The sequence below is a fragment of the Penicillium concentricum genome, assembly GCF_028827145.1.
Source record: "Penicillium concentricum strain IBT 3081 chromosome Unknown utg000004l_segment0_segment0, whole genome shotgun sequence".
NCBI classification, from domain to species: Eukaryota; Fungi; Ascomycota; class Eurotiomycetes; order Eurotiales; family Aspergillaceae; genus Penicillium; species Penicillium concentricum.
Window position 1 is genome coordinate 3,100,582 of NW_026622757.1, and position 20,698 is coordinate 3,121,279.

Consider the following 20,698-nt stretch of genomic DNA (forward strand, 5'->3'; position numbering starts at 1 on the left):
ATTCACGCTACGATTGCCACGGGGGCCACACATGCACCGAAGATCCGCAGGTATGGAAGGATCTTGGATAGAAGCGGACCCCACCTAATCCGAGTCACGAGAGATCGTGTACATGTGTTAGGCCAAATCGAGACGGGATGAGCCGCATGTTTCGGAGTTGTTGGGTGTAATCCGAAAACCAAAAAGGCCATAAAGAGCCTCAAGAATGATCTGAGCCCCCCTGTGATGACAATTGCGTGATCCGGGGGAGATCTACTCTTACTATTTCTTACTCTTTCGTACTCTTAATATCCCTGGAACGGCCCAAGACTCTAAGAGATTCGATACTTAACCATTTTCGGTCTAGTTTTTGAGGCTCTTATAGTTCCAAGGTTTTTTTTGGTACGAGAGGGGGCGTTCCATGGTAGCTCATGTGGAACTAATCCTTTTTACGACTTGGAGCCTCATTCTCCTCTTTCAGGTTTCTCCTATCTTACTTTCCTGATAAATGCCTTCCTTCCTTATGTATGAATTTGAGATATGGTCTTCATTTTGTTTTTTCCCCCCCCCGTGGCAGTCGCCCTTTTGTCTACTTTCCCTTGATCATTTAAAAAGTCCTTGGCCACTTTGATAGCCATGCCCACTCAACAGAGTCTGGACACTCTTCCATTTGATGTCTTTTACCAGATTGCGACCTCGCTGGACGATCGTGATTTTGTGAACCTCAGCCGCACCAATCGTGCTCTCTATTGTTTGTCACAAAGCGAACAGATTGCTCGCAAAACCGTCGAAGTAAGCTCAAGTCAACCCCCTCGAATGACAATGCTGACCCTAGTTTACAGAATGTTTTACTCCACAGCAAAGAAGGCCAGGCTGCCATAGCGGCCCAGTCTGGGTTTCGCAAAGCCGTCGGGCATCGGCTTGCTATCCACGAGGCTGTCGCCACCGCAAATCCATATTCCGTGGTCTGCTTAGGCTACGGGGCTGAATTTCTCTACAACCAAGGCTACCTATGTTACCGTTCCGACCATTGGATTCGTTTGCTGTACGTGCATGGCTCTGCATTCAGGGAGCGTGTCATGGATCTCCGCGAGGTCATCCCTAGACTGCTGGAAACCGGTCCTGTGGAGCCGGATGTAGCAGACCGGGTTACCCTTTTGAGCTATAGCGATGACATCCTCGTGTTCCGAGTGGCTGAAGTGAACGCGACCGAGGACGCGTTGTTCGTAGTCAACATGGCATGGCGGAAAACCCACCAGGCACGGAGACGCCTCCTGCTCCATGAGACAATCCCAGCATCTGCACCAATCTTTGTGCGACACAGCGGATCCTACATTTGGTATGGCACATTTACCGCCGCCGATGGTTCGGATGGGGTGTGGTCGATTACTGGTGTGGATCTCGAATCGCATGTATCTATCGATTTCCCTCTCGACCGAGTGGTCGATGGCGACCTTGGTCAAACACTGTGTTTCGAAATGCATGATGAACATCTCTATGCAGTTTCAACCCAGGTTGCCTCAGATGACGATGAAGTACACTCCTCTTTCTACCATTGGTTCTGTCATGCCCCTCGCGAAGACGGCCGCAAATGGAACGGTCGCTTCTGGCGCCGAGAGCATCAAGAAGGCCCCATTAATGAGATGTGGACTGATCTTTCAATCCGTAAGGATGAGACGACTGGCCGGCCAGTCATACTTGAATGTCGCCGTGAGTGGCGGGATGGCAAGAGCGAAAACCACCGTACATATTACACACAGCGACTTCCCACACCAGAAGAAGCTCTAGCGCCTCTTTCAGGGGGCACCATCGAAACTCCATCCTGGGTTTCTATGGATTATGATCTTGAGAACGAACACCCCTACGATGAGCGACCTGCCAAGAGATTGCGGCGGCATTACCATGCCGAGTATGAGTCGGGCTCTACAAAGCGACAGGAATTCATCCCAGCTCGCACTAAACACAGAAGTTACCATCTCGGTGCATCTACCTTTGTGGACATTGTCAACGACCCTGCCGGTGATAATTTGCGATCTCGAGATCGTATCCGTCTCCGTACAGTGTCGCGCAAGCGCAAATCTCCCATTGACGAGGAGGGAATTGAGGGACCTCGCAACCGACTGTTCCAGCCCACCCAATTGGACCAAGATGGCCATCCTATTGAGGGTTCTGAGGAACGCTTCGAGTGTCGTGGCGTGCACATGTGGCCTCCAGATGATGCTCCGCCTGCATTACAACAATTGCTCTGTCCAGGTCCGCGCATTGGATCCGTGAAAAGTATTGCAGATGAACGCTCACTCATCTACTCGATTGACGCCCCCGGACTTCCCCCAAATCAACAGGCTCTTATTCTTATTAGCTTTGATCCTCATTTCCAAATTCCTGTTACGACAGATCTTCCCACTGCTACCTCTAGTGCAGACCACCAGAATCCCGGGGAACTATTCCCAAATTCAGTGAAGCCACCACCTCCATTTCCCCCTTCACGCAAACTGGTGGAAGAAGCACCGCCCTTTTACATGGGTATCAACCGCGGGTACTATCTGCGTGGGAGACGGGCGGGAAGGATGTTGCATACTTCAACCCAGACAGGGTCAGATAAAAATTAGCTGTCACACGATAGATGCCAACAGTCAATATTAATATGAAAAACAAAGCAAAATTTGAATCGGCACAAGTAAAATTTGTATACGAGGTCGTGCATGCTTCCTTCAGCACTCGGGAGGCGTTGGGCAGCAAACTTCATGAATTTACCATTGAACATTGCTTACAGTCAATTGGATATCCTGGGAATTGAAATATTAAACACAGCCCTATATGCATATGTGTTCCATTTTATCATTCCCCAAAGCGGGAAGCCCTAACAGTCCAACATTGACACCTGCATAGTGCCCGGGTGAACTCTCAATTCCTTTGCTAATATTTAAATATTCTATCAATCAACCAATTAAAAGACATGGAGTTGTTTGAACGAGTCATTTCGATAAAGATCAATACACTTTGGCATGAACCTGCTATTGATCAAGTGCTTTTGTCAAGCTGACAGCCTCATTGCAGTGGAACATGCAAGCCTACAAATCAAGAACCAGATCCGTTCGTATCATCGTATAATTTATAATTTAATTATCATCTGCACCGACCCAAGCCCAGACCGACAGGCAGCCATGTGTACAGAAAGTACACGAGCTCACCAATGCACTGCCTCAAGAATGGAGTCGACAGGAAAAACAACATTAAACCTGTCTTAGAAAGACAGCAATACGCTCCCATAACGCCATCCAAAAAAAAAAGGCAACTGCCACAATCCAAAGGGGAATCAAGTATCGTCTAGGCATCAGCGCGCGAGCACTTCGCAATCATGTACACAGAACCCAGTAACCAGAGACCTTTAATAACAAGAAAAGGAAACGTAAATGCAAAAAGACCAACAATTCAGGAAAAAGCCAATGTGAACTGGGATTAGCATTTCACAGCTTCATGTACGTCCCGGCTAGTAAGTCGATGATTGAATCCCGTTTAACCGGGTGGGCGCCACGGAACATATCCCGCACCGCGACGCTCGTCTTCATCTTTGATGCAAGTTTAGAGGCTGAGCTGGCGTCGCTGTCATCAGCGTTGTCTGTGAGACCACCTAGCAGCTTGCTCGTGTCGCCCCCCGAGTTGAGAATATCTGTAAGAGTTTGATTGCCGCTGAGCAGATTGTGAACAGTGTTCTTGACCAGATCGGCGATTGGTACGTTGGCCGTCAGCGTTAGCTGCTTCATCGCATTGGTGTAGTATGGCACCAGCGTGCCGTTCCAGGTGACGGTTCGGGTTACTGTATCCAGGGCTAAGCTGCCGGTTTTGAGGGCGTTTGCCTGCGACGCGAGTACTTTTCCGAGGTTCTCGATCATTGTGTGTATGTCGAGGATTCCGGTCAGAGGGAAGACGTTCTCGCCTGGTTTTATAGTGACGTCTTTGAGCGTGGCATTTCCAATGACGAGGTCGCCGCTCTTCACGTCGAGGACAATTGTGCCAATGTCGAGAGTCAACACGGATGGGTTGGGAAGCGTGGCATTCCCAATTAGGTTGGTGCCGTCCTCACGGGCTGCAATGAGTCCACTGTCGGCGATACTGAATTTCTTGAATTGGTCCAGCACTGGAATGAAGTCAGCTTCCCTTCGAGGATGATTTGTTTCTTCGACTTACCTGGTGACATGATATTCTTGTCCATAGTGACCTTCGACTTGAGCACACCCAAGTACGAATTGGTTACACCTCTGACTGACAGCGCAGTCTCCTTCTCGAACACGACATTATGCACATACTCCTCCCAGGTGGTCAAGTTGGTCAATGGTGTCTCGACTTTGGACACACCTAGGGTAGTGTTGCCCTTGATGACCTTGCCATCGATCTTAGCCTGACCCCATGCGTTCTCTGCCCCTGCATCGCGCACGAACAGATTTAATGTGATCGGCTCAATGCGTACGGGCAGTGCAATTTTGAGGTCCAATGCCGACAACAGCGTCAATTCAATTTTGTCCGGTCGCGGGTTTAGGACTGAGGCATTGACCAATACTAGGTCTGACTTATTCACGACCATTTGTGATATGGCTGGAATGGCAACCAGGAAGCTATACTTGCAGTTAGTTACTGTTCGTCATTTGGGGGTATAGTTAGGGCACTCACAATACAGGCAGGAAAATCGCCAGGAATATGATAGTCACCAAAAGATGCAGACACCAGAATCGCTTCCAATGGCGCTGGAACTTCTCAGTGCGCTTCAGCTTCCTCGTCTCTAATGACAGACCCCCGACCGACTCAACATGTGCAAGCTGAGCACCTTCATCGTCATGCTTGGATATCAATGGGCCACGATGAATACCTAGAGTATATTTGGCATCATCTGAAGTCAGATATGCTGGGGTATCTGTATTTTTGCCCATGATTGCAATGTCGTGGTAACATTAGGGGGGGATTCCGCGTATATGTATTTGGCGCAGAACGGACCCAACATATGGTCCCGGACTTCCTCTTCTCTCCATACCCCGTACACCGAAGCGGGACCCCATGGGCAAGGAAAAAAAAAAGAAATAAAGCGGGTTTTTCGGAGGAAGATTTCTTTCTTTGGCGAATGACGCAGAAGAGGGGAGGGATCTGCACTTCAGGAGATGGCGATCTACTACCAGCCGCGGCTTATTTCTAAGAAAGGCGACACTATTCACATGGGCCGAGATGATCGACATCTCTTAGAACACGGATTTTGGGGAGTTTCTCGGGGTTTTGCGGGGTTTTCTGGGGAAGATTTTGAATTGAAGCTTTGAATTGAAATATTAATGGGAATCATATACTGCCAACCTTCACTATTGACAACTCTCTAGCCATGTCGTTCCCTCCATCACCCGTCTCCCCAGTGGACGACAAGTCCCTCAATGACCTTCCAAGTGGCTCCGATGCGACTGCAAGCAATACCACCAACACCTCAGGTCGTCTCCATGCTCTGGAACAGCTAGAAGTCCTCCCTAAGATGCTCCAGGAGGGCATCCTCTTTGCAGGATCTGGTGCGGCGCTGCTACTACAAGCTGCCATGCCTGGAATCCGCGACGTAGGTTCCAACAACGGCGGTCACAAGGAGCTAGCTACAGAGCTCCTCGATGCCCTCCAGGCCAATATCAGCTACATCTCTTGCTTGGTCTTCGGTACCCGCGATGAGCGCAAGGCTCTCATCGATCTCCTGCAAGACGGTAAGCCGCCCCTGCTGGGCGGCGGTCGCTCGAATCGTTTCGCCGAGCATCCACCGCTGCAGTTGTGGATGGCGGCGACGCTGTACGCGACCGCGACCGATTTCTACCAGCGTGTCTATGGCCGCGTGGACTACGCCAGTGCCCAACGTGCATACAGCGAGTATGCCTTGCTCATGAACTGTCTGGGTGTCCCTGCCGGTACCTGGCCAGAATCCCGTCAGGCATTCTGGGCTTACTGGGATGATCAGGTTCCTCGGTTGATAGTCTCGGAGGATGCGGCTCTATTTGCCAAGGATCTTCGTGAAAGTAACGATATGCCGCGCTGGGTGCAGTCTTTGAAGCCTTTCTTGCGTGTTACTACGACCGAGATGCTACCCCCGCGTCTGCGTGATGCCTACGGTTTACGCTCGACGGTTACCACTCGAGCCCTTTACCGCACCTGGATGGGCTTCTCGGTCGCTCTTTATCCGGCGATGCCTGATAAATGGCGGGCATATCCTTTGAAATTCTACCAGGATCGGCTTAAGGAGAAGATGAATGTGAAGTAAGAATTGGTTTTAGTCTAATGTTCTGTATATACCCGATCGTTATGAGATATGTGATTGCTCTTGTATATTTGTTCCATTCATTGATTTTCGATACATATACTTCCAATTCTTTAAATTGTGCAATAAAATAAGATAAATATAGTAATTGTCATGATTCATTCATTTTATTTCTCACAATGATCCTAGAACACCACCCAGAAGCTTGGAAATATCCTCGACCAGCTATATAGTGCATTAGTAGAGTATAAAAGCCAAAAGTAAAAAGAGTGCATACCGGTGTGGCATCCCCAATGAGGGTAGTTGTGTTATCGACAAAGCTCTTGGTCAACAAGCTGTGGGCATTCTTCAAGATATCTTGCAAGATATCGATATTATCGGCGGCGAGCAACTTGGCCGCACCGTCAAGGATAGTATCCAGCTTGTCGATGTTTTCGGTGCTTAAGAGACCCTGAACGCCGCTCAGAAGTTCGGGCAGCTCTTCCAGTAGACCACCACTGGGGACCGGGGCCGGTGCGGCGACCGGGTTGGGACGAGGCTCGGGGGCAGCTAGAGCCAAGGGGGCCAGGGCCAAAGGGAAAAGAATCCGTGAGAAACGCATACTTTGTGTTATATTGGTGAGTGAGGAATGGCAAAGAAGGAAAGGACAAAAAAAAAAACATCCAGTGTCTTATAAGCAAGGTCTGTATTCCCTCTACGGAGTATGTTTTTTAGTGTAAACCCCTAGGAAATTGTCCGAGGGCTAGCAGATCTAAGACCGAGGGATAAGCAATGCCATGTGAGAGAGAGAGAGAGAGAAGTAAACCAATGGCAAATGGAAAATATCAAGAATTTCCCCGCAAGCCTCCCCAGGATGTCACCTTTTGGGTGGAAGATCGTCGTGTTGATCTTCTTTTCTCCCAATTCTTGAGGTTAGCGATATTTCCTTGTCTCACAATCCTGCTATCCACTTCGGAGAAGAGGTTCGGTTGAGTAGGGATCTACGTTCGAGAGAAATATCAAAAGCCCCCATGTCTATACTTTGTCTTATAGTGTCACTTCGTCATCTATATTAATTTAATCTATAAGAAAAAAGGAACATGTGCTTAACGGTCTTGAGGTCCACCATATAGAAAAATCAAGGAAAAAAGAGGAATATTCGAATTTCATATGCAAAACTGAAACGGGTCTTTTGTTCGGAAATCAATATCTCGTCACAGTCATATCTAAATACGCAAGGTGGATCACAAAGCTAGTGCTAGTCCCAGCACTCCCAGCGCCCCGAACGCCGACACGGTCAGTCCCGTGGGCTGTGCAGCCGCACCTTTAGATGAAGTCGAGCTTGCCGAGCCCGAATTGCCATCGGTCGCAGTTGCTGTCGCTGCAGCCCCCGTATTTGCCGCCGTGGGCTTGTTTTCGGACGCCGTGGCAGTCAATGCCCCCGCAGAGATCTGTGACTTGACCACCGACATGTAGTCTTTCACATCCGATGGAAGGGCACCGTACCATGCGGGAGTAGTACCAGCCTTGAATTGGCTGGCGAGGGAGCTGCGTTCCGCTGGGTTGATGAGTTCCCAGATGACGGATACGGGCACGACCGATAGAATCTCGGGAATAAGCGATCTAGGTGGCGGCGAGATGTTGGCAAAGTTCGCAGTGACGGTTGTGTTGCCCATCATATGCTGTCTGTAAAAATCTTAGTATGTTCTTACAAATCATCCAGAGAAGTCAAATACAGTGCACTCGAGATTGCACCAAGATTGATGCCATTGTCTGTAGTATCTCGTTGATGATGGTGAGCGCCCCAGGCCGTTCCGAAGAGTAAAGCTGCTGTGAGTCTCATTTTGTCAAAATGGTAAGAGAATAGAGAGAAAAAAAAGGTTAGTCCATTTAGATAGGGCAGGGTCTATAGTATATCAAATGCTTAACCCCCCTCTTGTCTTGGCTTGCCGATCTATGAATATCTCAGTCCTAAAAATGATTTACAAAATACAACTTGAATTGTTAAATTAATAATTTTCATTCAATCTTTTCAGCCCCTGATCAACCTCGGTCTCAACGGGATCAGATGCCAACGGGGAAAAAAGCCCTAACACGATCCTCGGGAAATTTATTGCGGGGAAATTTACGAGACTTGTCAAATAAGGATATGATCATCGAAATTACTGTATCTCAAAAGAGCCCTGAGGGCTGATATAAGTGGTTGTGGCTACATCTACACTGTTACAAGAGGATAAATTATAATAAAAGCGTGGCATCAATTCGGATATCATAGCAAGGCCATCGTAAAAATCATGATAGTAAAACAAGTGTGACTAAGAAAGAAAAAGCAGAACTCAAGAGGTCATCTCAAAGTCAAGCTTAAACACCACCCTTCTTAGCCATGTCGGCCTCAGCACCGCGCTGGCGGACCTTGCCCTCATCATGGATATCACGGTACTTTTCCTCCTCGGTGCGGTTACCAGTGACAGCAGCACCAATGGATCCAAGGGTACCCTGAGCACGGTTCTGAATGCCCTCACCCCAGTCCTTGAGCTGACCCTTGGCCTCTTGCTCCTTGCCAGCAGCGTTCTGCTCAGCTCCGGTACGGCGCAGGTTCTCGTTTCCGATCATGTTGCCAAGTGACTCCTTGGCAGATCCAACGGTCTGGTCCCAGGATCCGGTGTCACGCTTGGGGTCGTCTTTGGCAACGGCTCCGGTGTTGGGGTCGGCAGTGAAGGGGCCCAACTTGGCGGTGGTGTGGGAAGCTTCTTTCTTGGCTTGGCCTTCCTCCTGCTTAAGTTCACCCTTGGTCTGATATTGGTTAGTGTTGGGGTTTATATTGGTGGGGACTAGAATGCTTACCTGAGTGGAGGAATCGCCAGTCACGGTGCCCATGGCACGCTGAGCAAGACCAGTGGCTTGGTCGAGGTAAGACTGACCAGTCGAGGCGTTGCCGGTGTTGTCAGACATGATGAAATATGAAGTTTGTTTGGTAGATGGTAAAGATGATTGATGGTAGAGATCAGAGATCAGAGATCAAAGATGGTTGATGAATGAAGTGATTGAAGTGAAGAATGAAAATGGTAGGAAGTTTCCTGGTATATATAAGCCATGTTTGACAAGCCACATACTTCTAGGGGCTTCTCCAATTCTGATCTTCCAAGATTGAAGTTCTACAAGATTGTCATGATGAACTACGTCATTAAATGATGTCATATCACGTGGATCCAAGGGGAGAATGATGTCACATCACGTGAATATCAGGTCCACTGAATGACGCTGCGTTCACATAGCCATAATCGTCATATCAAACCTTCTTCTACAAGTTTCTACAATGTTGTATAGTGGGAATATTGTCCATAACCAATCCAGATAGGAATGTATTTCATGACCAGTTAAAAAAAAAAAACATATCAAACTATGCAAGTTCCCAAAACACCGAGTCGCCGCGTACGGCGTACATAAATCCCACCTGCAATGCCACGCTCGAATGACCAGAAATAAATAAAAAATATTGGAACTACCAGTGACATATTCCACCCTCGTTTTCATCGGCTGTCCATGTGCCACAGAGACCGACAACCTCGAGATGACCATCTGGTTGTTCGCCAACCTTGCTCAGTGAAGCAAAGTTCTTATTTGCAGGACCATTGCTCAGCAATCGTCGTGCCCAGGCATCAATAGCAGGCTCCCCAGTTTCGTCCCGAGCTTGCTTCAGAAATGGAATGAGCGCCGTGCCACCGGTACCGCGCAGCTTCTTCTTGTCGGTCGGAGCCGCGCTTGCAAGGTTTGTCACTGCTGAAGGGGTTGGGTTGGTGGATTGAGAAGGCTGGCGTGCACTGCGGGACTGCAGGATGATATAGCGTGATACTATAGTAATATGTTTATCGCGTAGAACACGCAGCATAGCTAGACATGCGTCGTAGGCAATGCACAGCGCTGAGTCTCCGCGTCGCGCCTCGACAAAGGGGCGGATGTTTGCTACTGAGTCGATCTGCTCAAGGAATCGTCGGTGTGGGCCAGGCATGTAAGTGCGCATTTCGTGGATGAAGCTGTTTCGTGATTTGATGCCGTCCTCGGTGCTTTGTTCATCACTGCGACTGGTACCGGTTGGTCGGTGTTCCACGCCGAGGACAATGTCGAAGAATTGGATGAGGGAGCTTTGGGCATTGCTGCCCCCTCCATATTGCCGGTACTCGGGATTGTGGCCGTCGTCGTACAGCAGCCCATTTGGCAATCCGGCATCACACATGTTTTTACTTCCAGCTAGATAAGGGCGGATGCGGTTGTAGAAGACATATGGATCGCAATTTTCATACATCCTCTGTAGCAGTGTGTTGGTCTCATCGATGGTCTCTGCTAGTCGCTGCAGGCACTCGGTTACAATCTGGCTGTTTCCTGTGCGAGCCGCCGTGATAGCCCGAAGCATCACGGGGATAGAAGGGGCCCCGCGTGCTTCTATGGCGACTGAGACTAGGTAAAACCATTGTTCATCTAGAGATCCAGTGAAGGTTTGTAGGCAAGCTAGATTATCCAAGTTGGTGGCTGGCTCGTCGGAGAAGATCGGCTTGTAATTCCAAAGGCAGACCCCAGCATAGGTAGCAACGGGGGGTAATTCAAGTCGTTCACAGACTTCGAATAAGGGTACTGTAAGTTGAGGTGGAATCCTCTGAAAGAATCAGTCATTGTACTCTGGAACCAATAGGAAGGGCCGGTACCTCTGTGGGCGAATCGCCACCCCATACATAGCCATGGAGTATGAATACCAGTACGACATATGCACGACGCCACTCAGCCTCGGTCCGTAGATGTATGACAGAGAGTATAGGGAGATGATCCACCATCGACTGCAACCGTTTGCTCAATATCAATGGTTGAAGATTCCCAATGATCATCTCCCATTCGGCATAATAAGGATCGGGGAGAACCTCTAGGGGAAGTTCTGGGGAGAGGAAACCATAGTCGGATGTAACTCCAAACTCGGCCGGATTTGGCACCGGAGGCAACATTTGAAGAGATAGATCTGGAATGGCCGAGTCTGTGACTCGGGGATATTCAGGATATTCAAGAATTCAAGTTGGAAATGCTGAAAAGGAGAGAAACCAAAGTAGGATTATATGGGGGATTATACCAGAGAGAGGGACCAGGAACAGTCCGGATCCAATGTCTATGCGGATGATGACGGAAGGTAATAGAATGGAATAATCTGGGAACAATCTGAGAATAAGATTTGATTGCCTGGAAGACTTTCTAACATATTAAATGTCCGGCTATTTGAGATAAAATAGGCAGAGTTTTCTCTATCGGGACCTTAGCAAAGCACGTAATTTCACCGGGGATCCCTGGACGGTAAGTGACATTTCTAAGCGGTTAATAATAATAAAAGAGAAAGATAATAATAGAGTTGGGAGATTCCGACATAAGGGAAAGGTGAATCTTTTTTAGATGGCCTTGGGGAAGTTTTAGAGGAGGGTGGACCATATTAATCAAGTAGATTAGGTCAAACCATATAGAAGAGAGCAGGTACATTTTATATGGCTATACAATCAACTACCGTCATGCCAAGAAGGACTGGGTGCATCCGCGAGGCCCAAGTGGAGTAAAAATTAAGCGAAGACGAAACTGAGTGCGAGACAAAGGGGAACTAAGCCCGAAAGAATTAAAAAGACACGAAAACACACGGGGAAAATGCGCATTTGAGTCATTTTCGGGCAAATTCGCAGTTTTCGCTTATTTTGGCTTCAAATTCGCTTCACTCACTTTGCTCCGGATCGTCAGCCTTGAGTCTGGGGAACGAATACCTTAATTATTCAACATTCTTCTCTATAGAATATATAGAATATACTATGATTTTTCTCATTTCTTTTCTATATTCAAATCAAATCATTTATCCTGATACCTAGCTAAGTCATCTATGCTTACTAAAAGCAATTCCGGACCGAGGTCACTACCGAGGTATATATCTACACATAAATGTACAGAGTAGCCCTCAAAAGCTGCAAGCTAATCTCTGCATATTGTGTCACAGTTGCCTACGTATGCATTGCTCGGTATATAATGAAAACACATTTCAATCGAGTCGGCAAAGACCTACGGAGTAGCCCTGGCATTGTAACACAACTCTCTACCAATCTCATAGCTCAGATCGAGTAGTATTGGGACTATCACAATAGCTATCCCATGGACTAGAAGAAGTAAAGAACGCCGGGGTCGTATTATTCAGAGCGAGATTGATCAAGGTTGGCTCTATCCCTTATGATCAGCATCGGAAATAAATAATGAGAGAGAGAGAGAGAGAGAGAGAGAGAGAGAGAGAGAGAGAGAGAGAGAGAGATCTACCATCGAAGCTGAACATGGCCATCCATATGTCCTCAATCCCGTACAAGGGTTACTGGCAAATGCAACCCAGGCTCCTAGGAAATTGATCAATCTACGCAATTCCTGCCATTCATTTGGGAAGGGATTACCTTGCATATATCGGCTGGCTTCAACTTCCTTGGCGGACGGGATCGCCGTAGACAGATTATAGTTTCCAAAAACAAGAGGTATCTCAGCTGCCATCATGTTAAATCAAATTAGCAAGAAAAGCGCTGTTTCCGCTTACCCCCGTGGTATGCTCCAAGCCATGGAGTTGGGCTGAGATTGCTAAAATTCCCATGGTATAGATACCTCCAAGTGGGCATATGCTGACTCAATCGAATTCTACAAGATTAGACAATCCAAATGTGAGAATGACATGGGCTCTTACTTCACAGATTCCCGGAGGGGACAGTCATAAAATCTTTCAGTGGCCTCGTGGACTAGATTCTCATCAACTGAAGTTGAACTTAACGGTAAAAAAGCCGTAGCTTCACGCTCATTAATCCCTCCCAACGTGGGCTATTCCATAATTAGCCTAGAAAGATAGAGAATGGCTGTCACATACCAATGGTGCTAGTTTCCCGCTTTTAGCTCGAGCGGCATAGTCGGAAAAGACAAGAAGATTATCTACAATAGGGAAAAAGGCATAGCTCCCATTGGCCCTTGTTTCAACAATCTTCATAGCTGGCACTTGACTCATGCACTGGAAAGACTGGGCTCCTGTGCCGCACCCAAGAGCAGTAGACAGTTCATCCCAATTTTTATGATCAGGGGTTGTAGTCAATAATGGAGCGGTACCAGAGTGGAGAGCAAGTGCGCTGACGAGAGGATTGTCTGGATGCTATTGGATGTTAGTGAAGACAACCAGTACAGAAACACGATGCTCACTGCATATGCATGGATATCAACTGAAGCTGCGCCAGCAGATTGACCAAACAGAAGAATTCTATTGGGATCACCACCGAATCTGGCTATATTCCGATGAACCCACTCAATCGCCAATCGCTAAAGATGGGATTAGTTCATCCTATCAATCATGCACACTTTCAAGATCTACCTGGTCCAGGAGCCCGAGGTTTTGCTTGGAAGGGTCGATGCTCGGTGCATTAGGAAATCCAAAGATATTGAGACGATAACTAAAATGTTTAGTGATTTGAATGGATAAAAGCAATGTTTTCTTACTTGAAGGTAACAACAATGGCATTGTGATTCTTTACTAAATTCGTCCCATCGTAGGCAGCAATCGAACTAGCTCCTGTATCATAACTTCCTCCATGAATGTACATCATCACTGGTGCTCTGTGAAATCCCCTGCGGCCTCGATGCTTGAAAGAAGGTGTCCAAATGTTCATATACAGACAGTCTTCAGACATGTCTCCAGAATTCCATATATTATACGGGAGAACACTGTAAATCGACTCATTGGAGTACGTATACACCTGTGGACAGGGACTCTTAAAGTAGGATGCATCGATGGGACTTCGGGATGGTGATTTAAGGCGTGGTGGTGCCCATCGTAGTCCTTGAACTGGGGGCTCGGCATATGGAATTCCAATAAACCCCCGTACTGTTCGTGCAGAATTGTTATATATCCCATTCAAAGGACCAGAAGAAGTCACAACTCGAAGCTCAGGGGGTCGGAAACCAGCCACAAGAGCCACATTGCTCAATGCGCAAAGGATAAGGAATAGATGCATCGTCTAACTAACTCTTTTCTATCCAAATTGTGTTGTTTTTTTTTCGCCAACAATGCCACCTTAAATAACTCGTAGACTCTCGGTAGATAAACCATTTAACTTCTTTGTCAAAGAGTAGAGCCTTCAACCTCCGTAGAGGCCAGGAGAAACGGATACTTTGAAACTAAACGTTGTTTTTGGCTTCAAAGTTCATCACATGAGGCCATAAAACTTACTCAAATGTCATTGATGACATTTGATGACATTAGGGAGAAGATAATGACGTACGAGGAATTCTGAAAGAGGAAGGTAGAGAGTAGTTAATTGCGAGGTGATTATTCTCAGTCTGTACAAATCCGATGTTGTTACACTTCAACGCCGTCCCTAATGGGCATTTTTTGTTCTCGGGAAATCAAAATTAAGATCAGTGCTGACTCCATTCGATCGTGTTCAGATCAATTCCCTCCTGCACCAACTCCCAAAGCGGGCTGAGTTCACGCAAGAAAGACACACGAGCCTGGACAGCCTTGAGAACGTAGTCAATCTCCTCGTCCGAGGTGAATCGACCGATACCGAAACGGATACTGCTGTGGGCACTCTCGTCACTGCTGCCCAGAGCGCGCAGCACGTAGCTGGGCTCCAGAGAGGCAGAGGTACAGGCACTGCCCGATGACAGCGCAATATCGTTTAGCGCCATCAGGAGGGATTCACCCTCAACGTAGGCGAATGAGATGTTCACGCAGCCAGGGTAGTGGTGCTCGGGGTCACCGTTCAGTGTGGTGTGTTCCATGGCAAGAAGGCCCTCGCTCAGACGCTTTGATAGGCGATCGATGTGCTTGGTGTCGTACTGTTCAATCGGTCAGCATGCCATTTTTCGACGGGGGGAAATGTTTATTGCAGTGTAGAATCAGGGTGACAACAATGGAAAGAATGCTTACCTCCATATCTTGGGCGGCAATTCGGCAAGCCTCGCCAAAGCCGACTGCCAAATGAGGGGCCAAGGTTCCACTACGCAGACCTCTTTCCTGTCCACCACCAGTGATGAGAGGGTCGAGACGGACACGCGGGCGACGACGCACAAAGCAGGCACCAATACCCTTAGGGCCGTAGATTTTGTGGCTGGAGATGGACATCAAATCAATGTTCAGCTTGTTGACATCCAATGGGATCTTTCCAACAGCCTGCGCAGCGTCGGTGTGGAAGAAAACCTTCTTGGACCGGCAGAGACGGCCAATCTCCTCCATTGGCTGGATCACACCGATCTCGTTGTTGACAGCCATGACGCTGACAATGCAAGTCTCGGGGCGCATGGCCGCCTCAAGATCCGACATGCGGATCAAACCGTTGCTCTGAACCGGCAGGTAAGTCACCTCGAACCCTTCATCCTGCAAGTGTCGGCAACTGTCGAGCACACACTTGTGTTCAGTTTGGGTGGTGATGATGTGATTCTTCTTTCCTGAGCGACCAAAGAACCGCGCCACGCCCTTCAAACTCATATTGTTACTCTCGGTCGCACCACTTGTGAAAATGATCTCCTTGGGGTCGGCCCCGATCAGCTTGGCGATATGCTCGCGAGCCTCCTCGACTCCCTTCTCCGACTCCCAACCGTAGGCGTGTGTACGCGAGTGCGGGTTACCGTAGATACCGGTGAGGTAAGGAAGCATAGAATCCAGAACCCGGGGGTCCAGAGGTGTAGTGGCTTGCATATCGAGGTAGATGGGCCGGGTGCCCTGGTCCATAACGGTAGCCTGCTTCAGAATGCCAGCCGTGGGACTCATCGCGGCGTCACCGGAGGTTGCCGAGCCGGGCAGCTTGACATTCTGGGGTGCCATATGGGATTGATTCATGAATGACTTTTGTTCCTCTTTGATAGCAGTCTCGATGTTGACCTGAGCTTGGCCAACTTTTGTCTCGGTGACATAAGAGCGAGCGCGTAGGCCGGTGGCGAGAACTCGAGGAGCTCGAGAACCATAGGTTGAAAGGCGCCTGGAGAAGGCAGATGCCTGTCTCCAAGCAGCAGGAGCAGCACTTGTCATTATGAAGATGATACCACGATATACTTGAGTAAGTGGGATGAAGAAGGAAACACAACCCCGACTTTTTGTTATCTGCATCTCTCAATGACTAAAGATCTCGGGGATTTCCTAATTTAGTTTATCCGAGATGCCTGAGGCATATCGGATGTATGAGCTTCCCCTTTCAGTCTTTCTCAGCTTTCTCATTAAGACTTCCAGGACTGTATATCATATTCATTTCTTTTATATATAACAATTCTGATTTGACCATTTAAAATCTCTCTTTATGAATATTCATTTTTCATCCAATTGCCAAGTCACTCCCCGCACAAAGGAATGGCCCAATGATGACGATCGGACTGGGGTCTTTAATTTGATGGCTACGATTTTCTCGGGTAAGGCTGCCGAAAGAGAACCATTTGGAGATCGTATAGAACTATAACTATTCGAGGGTTATTATAATAGATATGTATAGTAGAGAAGTTAGGTAGACATATAGTACGGAGTACGGAGTACTAGATTCAAATGTTGTACGTCTACCCCATAGTAATAATTCAGGTGCCTAAGATAATGCGCCACATCATAAGGCAGAGCAATTAGCGTAGAAAATCGTCCAAAATCGTCCAAAATACTATAAGCCAAGTATAAAATAATGTACAGCCACAATGGACATCAGCTCCGAGTCTTATGTCATTGAAAAGGTTCGGGTTCCCACCCCCACCTTGGCACTTTCTCTTCTTTTACTTTCTTCATCACATCATGAGTTTCAAAGGTTTCCAGAAGAGTCTTGTGCGTGCGCCACAGCAGTTCAAGGTCAAGTTCAACATCGGTGAACATTCCAAGGATGCTGTCTATAGCGATGCCGAACGCCGCTTTGATGAACTTGAGAAAGAGACCAAGAAGCTACACGATGAGTCCCAGAAATACTTTGCTGCCATTAATGGTAAGTTGTTATCCTATCAATCTTCTCCCCCAATACTAACCACGTGCGCAGGTATGTTGAGCCACCAAATCGAATTCTCTAAAGCAGTCGCCGAAATCTACAAACCCATCTCCGGTCGCGCCTCCGATCCCACCTCCTACCAATTCGAGGGAAATGCCGAGGGCATCCAAGCCTGTGAGGAGTATGAGGTCATTGTTCGGGAACTGCAAGAGGCCCTGGCCCCCGAGTTGGAGATGATCGATAGCCGCATTATTAGCCCTGCCGACCAGCTCCTCGAGGTGATCAAAGTGATCCGGAAGGTTGCGGTTAAGCGTGATCACAAGAAGCTGGATTTTGACCGTCACAATGCCTCACTGAAGAAGCTGGAAGAGAAGAAGGACAAATCGCTCAAAGACGAAAAAGCACTATACAAAGCCGAGAACGATGTTGAGGTGTCAACCCAGGAATTCAACTATTACAATGATTTGCTGAAGGACGAACTGCCCAAGTTGTTCGCCCTTGAAGCCGAGTTCATCCGCCCGCTCTTCCAGTCCTTCTACTATATGCAACTCAACGTCTTCTACACTCTCCATGAACGAATGCAGGGCATGAACATCAGCTATTTCAATCTTAAACTCGATGTTGAAGAGGCTTTTGAGCAGAAGCGCGGCAATATCCAGGAACAAGCCGAAGCCCTTACCATCGTGCACTACAAAACCCAAGGTGTCCGCCGTTCTGGGTCCAAACTGAACCCTCTGGGCAAGGGAGCCGATAGCAAGGGCTCCATCGGCCGAGGCCGTTCCGGCTCCACCGCCACCGATGACAACCCTCCACCACCTTATTCGTCTGCCGGCATCAGTCCCAGTCCGACAGGGAGTTTCTCTTCCGCCGCCAAGAGCAAGCCCGCCCCGCCTCCTCCACGGGCGAAGCCGTCCCATCTCAGTAAGCCAGTGGAGACTGTCACCGCTCTTTATGACTACGAGGCTCAGGCACACGGCGATCTGGGATTCTCGGCTGGTGATGTTATCGAGATTACCCAGCGCACCGAAAATACCAATGAATGGTGGTCTGGGCGAATTGCAGGTCGGGAGGGCCAATTTCCGGGTAAGCGTTGAAGTCTTTTTTTATCGAATCCAGTTTGCTAACATTCAAGACAGCCAACTATGTGCAATTGAATTAGAACCCGGGATATTATTAACTTTCCTCTTTTCTCTTTTACTCTGGCGCACATGTGGTTCTGAACATAGAGCGTTTCTGTAAATACTTTTGTCTTTTTCTTTCTTCTTATTGTTAATTCACTTGGCTCCTCGCAGTTTGGTTTCGGTAAATTGGCTGTATTCCTTGCCCAAGTTTCACACATTCTAATCCCTTCACGGGTATACTCAACTCTTTACTATCGAGATTCCAGTTGAACTTTATGGCAGAATGAATCTTTCAATATAGACATGTATGAATAAAAAGAGCATTGGAGAGCATGGGAAACCTTTTGGTTTTTTATGTTCATCTAGTTTCGTATATCTACATTGCATCCAAATGTCCATAGCGTAATGCTACAGCTGTAAGTTAATAATAATGAATGCGGCTTGGTATTAAGAATATGTCTGCACTTTGCAGATTGAGATAAAAGGAATGTTCAACCTGTATAAAACTTTCCAAGAGAGAAGAAAAGAATGTACATGTAAAGTCGGTTTCTAGCCAGGATCCTGTACATCAAAATGAAAGGGAAGGGTATCTTTGAATTGCCGAGAAATGTATCCCATCACACGATTGGATTGTTCCTTTGAACTCGGTCGATCGAAATATTGTGTTCAACTGCTATTCCATAGAAAGCATCGGTGTCCCGCGAGTTGTATGATCCTTTGCTCATGGTATGATCCGAGTAGCACAGAGTGTGCGCAGCAGTCATGGCAGACAGGCTTGTTGGACTATCCTTTGTGGGAGACAGTACACTTTCGGCACCGCCGACAAGGCTCCCCCATAAGTTGCGTCGGCGTGGATACTCTTGGCTTCCGGTACGTCGTGCGTGCTCGAGGGCGGCGCCGGCCCAAATGGACGAGAGTGGGAGTGAAATGACGACCAGGGTCACCACGTTGGAGGACAGTTCTGGCACAGTGATATAGTACTGGATGACGGAGAAGATGGCCGGGACAACCATGGTCTGGCAGCCCATGACGAAAATGACTTTCATCGGACCGAATTCGCGCACCCCGAGTCGGCGGCGCTGTTTTATGGCAAATCCGAGTTTGGTGACAAAGATAACACAGAAGAAGCAGATGCTGACGGTGACGCTGATGTTGGTTGCGCTTTCTATCCACCATATTTCAGCCATGTATTTGAGTGTAATTATGGCATTGCAGTTCACAATCATCCATGTACTGCGAAATCCGATTGGCACCAGGGCGGCCAGGATAGATAACGCCAGTAAAGAATGCCTGTATTGACGACGTAGTGTAGAGCAAACCACGCGGACTTGAATCACAAGCGATACTTGAACACAGACGATGACCAGGGTAGTGAGAACGACAGCCACGATGGAAACGGCGTATGCGGTCCACGGCACGGATGAGAAGTCCTTGGAGACGTATGGGTATACCTCTTCGAACGCCGTGGAAAAATGGATGAGTTGAAAAAGCAGACGCCCGCTGTTGAAGAACAAGGCCAGACCATTCATGATAAAAACGGCCGAACGGCGCTTGTCGGATTGAGTCAAAAGCAGAAGAATGATCAGCAAGGTGAGCGACGCCCCAAACTGGCAGCCGTAATTGATGCACACTCGGACATTGTACATGACGAAGACGTCCAGTGCTTTTACCGGGACTTCGAACGGAGCGCCATTCGCATCGAGGAAGGTGACATTCTGGGTGAATGGATCGAATGGGAGACTTGACGATGTCGCCATAGCTTCGAAATTTGAAGATCGAAGGAGTTGAACCGGGATAGTTTATAAAACCAGGTCAGTATACATGGCAGGGATGTGTTTTTAAAGCCCTTTGACTTGTAAATAGACAATGTAGACGATATGAAGAGAACCAGGGTGAATGGCCAGAATCATAGAAGCCGAGACAGACAATGGCGAAGGCAGATAATAATATCCAAGTCATTATGAGGCCGTGAAAAGAACAATACTAAGGGAATGGGAAGAACAATATCGAATGAGACAAAGAAGTGTCTAGCCATTAGGCAACGGGTGATAATGGCTGCATGAGATCGTCGAAATAGTCAGAATAGCCTTTAATTCTGTGAATATCATGGCTTGGGAACTTTGAAGGTTAGTTTTCTTTGTTTCGGGTTTCCAGGATAGATGCCCCGAGGATGTCAAGGATGTCAAGGACAAAAGCAAGGCAAGATGATGATGATGGTGAGGGTGAGGTGACAAGGGTAATCTTGTGTTGACAAAATTGACCCGTCGTGTTTATGTATACTATAACTATACCTATGCAGAAGATAACCCAGCTCGATTTGTATAGGAGCATGCGAGCGAATCGTACCGGAGGCCATGCAGGGTTGCGATGTAACT

General features: G+C 47.9%; 11 protein-coding genes across 11 annotated transcripts; 3 read left to right on the plus strand and 8 right to left on the minus strand.

Annotated features, from left to right (window-relative positions):
• Positions 1-615: 615 nt before the first annotated feature.
• Positions 616-2,588, plus strand: fbx15 (F-box domain protein; the record flags this gene model as incomplete). The annotated part of the gene is made up of 2 exons (XM_056727879.1): positions 616-771; positions 822-2,588. 2 exons carry the CDS (start codon positions 616-618, stop codon positions 2,586-2,588), a joined length of 1,923 nt encoding a protein of 640 aa, XP_056576451.1.
• Positions 2,589-3,446: 858 nt separating this feature from the next.
• On the minus strand, positions 3,447-4,904 carry N7517_010157 (DUF3712 domain-containing protein; the record flags this gene model as incomplete). Its single annotated transcript, XM_056727880.1, has 3 exons — positions 3,447-4,117; positions 4,168-4,592; positions 4,648-4,904. 3 exons carry the CDS (start codon positions 4,902-4,904, stop codon positions 3,447-3,449), a joined length of 1,353 nt encoding a protein of 450 aa, XP_056576452.1.
• Positions 4,905-5,341: 437 nt separating this feature from the next.
• Positions 5,342-6,250, plus strand: N7517_010158 (oxygenase MpaB family protein; the record flags this gene model as incomplete). Its single annotated transcript, XM_056727881.1, has 1 exon — positions 5,342-6,250. One exon carries the CDS (start codon positions 5,342-5,344, stop codon positions 6,248-6,250), a length of 909 nt encoding a protein of 302 aa, XP_056576453.1.
• A 171-nt stretch (positions 6,251-6,421) lies between these two features.
• Positions 6,422-6,848, minus strand: N7517_010159 (uncharacterized protein; the record flags this gene model as incomplete). The annotated part of the gene is made up of 2 exons (XM_056727882.1): positions 6,422-6,472; positions 6,525-6,848. The coding sequence occupies 2 exons, from the start codon at positions 6,846-6,848 to the stop codon at positions 6,422-6,424; spliced, it is 375 nt and encodes a 124-aa protein (XP_056576454.1).
• A 622-nt stretch (positions 6,849-7,470) lies between these two features.
• On the minus strand, positions 7,471-8,069 carry N7517_010160 (uncharacterized protein; the record flags this gene model as incomplete). The annotated part of the gene is made up of 2 exons (XM_056727883.1): positions 7,471-7,912; positions 7,963-8,069. 2 exons carry the CDS (start codon positions 8,067-8,069, stop codon positions 7,471-7,473), a joined length of 549 nt encoding a protein of 182 aa, XP_056576455.1.
• A 518-nt stretch (positions 8,070-8,587) lies between these two features.
• N7517_010161 (uncharacterized protein) lies at positions 8,588-9,178 on the minus strand (the record flags this gene model as incomplete). The annotated part of the gene is made up of 2 exons (XM_056727884.1): positions 8,588-9,019; positions 9,071-9,178. The coding sequence occupies 2 exons, from the start codon at positions 9,176-9,178 to the stop codon at positions 8,588-8,590; spliced, it is 540 nt and encodes a 179-aa protein (XP_056576456.1).
• A 550-nt stretch (positions 9,179-9,728) lies between these two features.
• N7517_010162 (indoleamine 2,3-dioxygenase) lies at positions 9,729-11,217 on the minus strand (the record flags this gene model as incomplete). Its single annotated transcript, XM_056727885.1, has 2 exons — positions 9,729-10,877; positions 10,927-11,217. 2 exons carry the CDS (start codon positions 11,215-11,217, stop codon positions 9,729-9,731), a joined length of 1,440 nt encoding a protein of 479 aa, XP_056576457.1.
• A 1,237-nt stretch (positions 11,218-12,454) lies between these two features.
• N7517_010163 (Carboxylesterase type B) lies at positions 12,455-13,941 on the minus strand (the record flags this gene model as incomplete). Its single annotated transcript, XM_056727886.1, has 7 exons — positions 12,455-12,762; positions 12,813-12,910; positions 12,957-13,087; positions 13,134-13,409; positions 13,457-13,573; positions 13,626-13,704; positions 13,751-13,941. The coding sequence occupies 7 exons, from the start codon at positions 13,939-13,941 to the stop codon at positions 12,455-12,457; spliced, it is 1,200 nt and encodes a 399-aa protein (XP_056576458.1).
• A 727-nt stretch (positions 13,942-14,668) lies between these two features.
• N7517_010164 (IscS subfamily cysteine desulfurase) lies at positions 14,669-16,280 on the minus strand (the record flags this gene model as incomplete). Its single annotated transcript, XM_056727887.1, has 2 exons — positions 14,669-15,091; positions 15,183-16,280. 2 exons carry the CDS (start codon positions 16,278-16,280, stop codon positions 14,669-14,671), a joined length of 1,521 nt encoding a protein of 506 aa, XP_056576459.1.
• A 738-nt stretch (positions 16,281-17,018) lies between these two features.
• N7517_010165 (amphiphysin) lies at positions 17,019-18,361 on the plus strand (the record flags this gene model as incomplete). Its single annotated transcript, XM_056727888.1, has 3 exons — positions 17,019-17,202; positions 17,254-18,285; positions 18,339-18,361. The coding sequence occupies 3 exons, from the start codon at positions 17,019-17,021 to the stop codon at positions 18,359-18,361; spliced, it is 1,239 nt and encodes a 412-aa protein (XP_056576460.1).
• A 579-nt stretch (positions 18,362-18,940) lies between these two features.
• On the minus strand, positions 18,941-20,080 carry preB (alpha-factor pheromone receptor STE2; the record flags this gene model as incomplete). Its single annotated transcript, XM_056727889.1, has 1 exon — positions 18,941-20,080. One exon carries the CDS (start codon positions 20,078-20,080, stop codon positions 18,941-18,943), a length of 1,140 nt encoding a protein of 379 aa, XP_056576461.1.
• Positions 20,081-20,698: the final 618 nt, after the last annotated feature.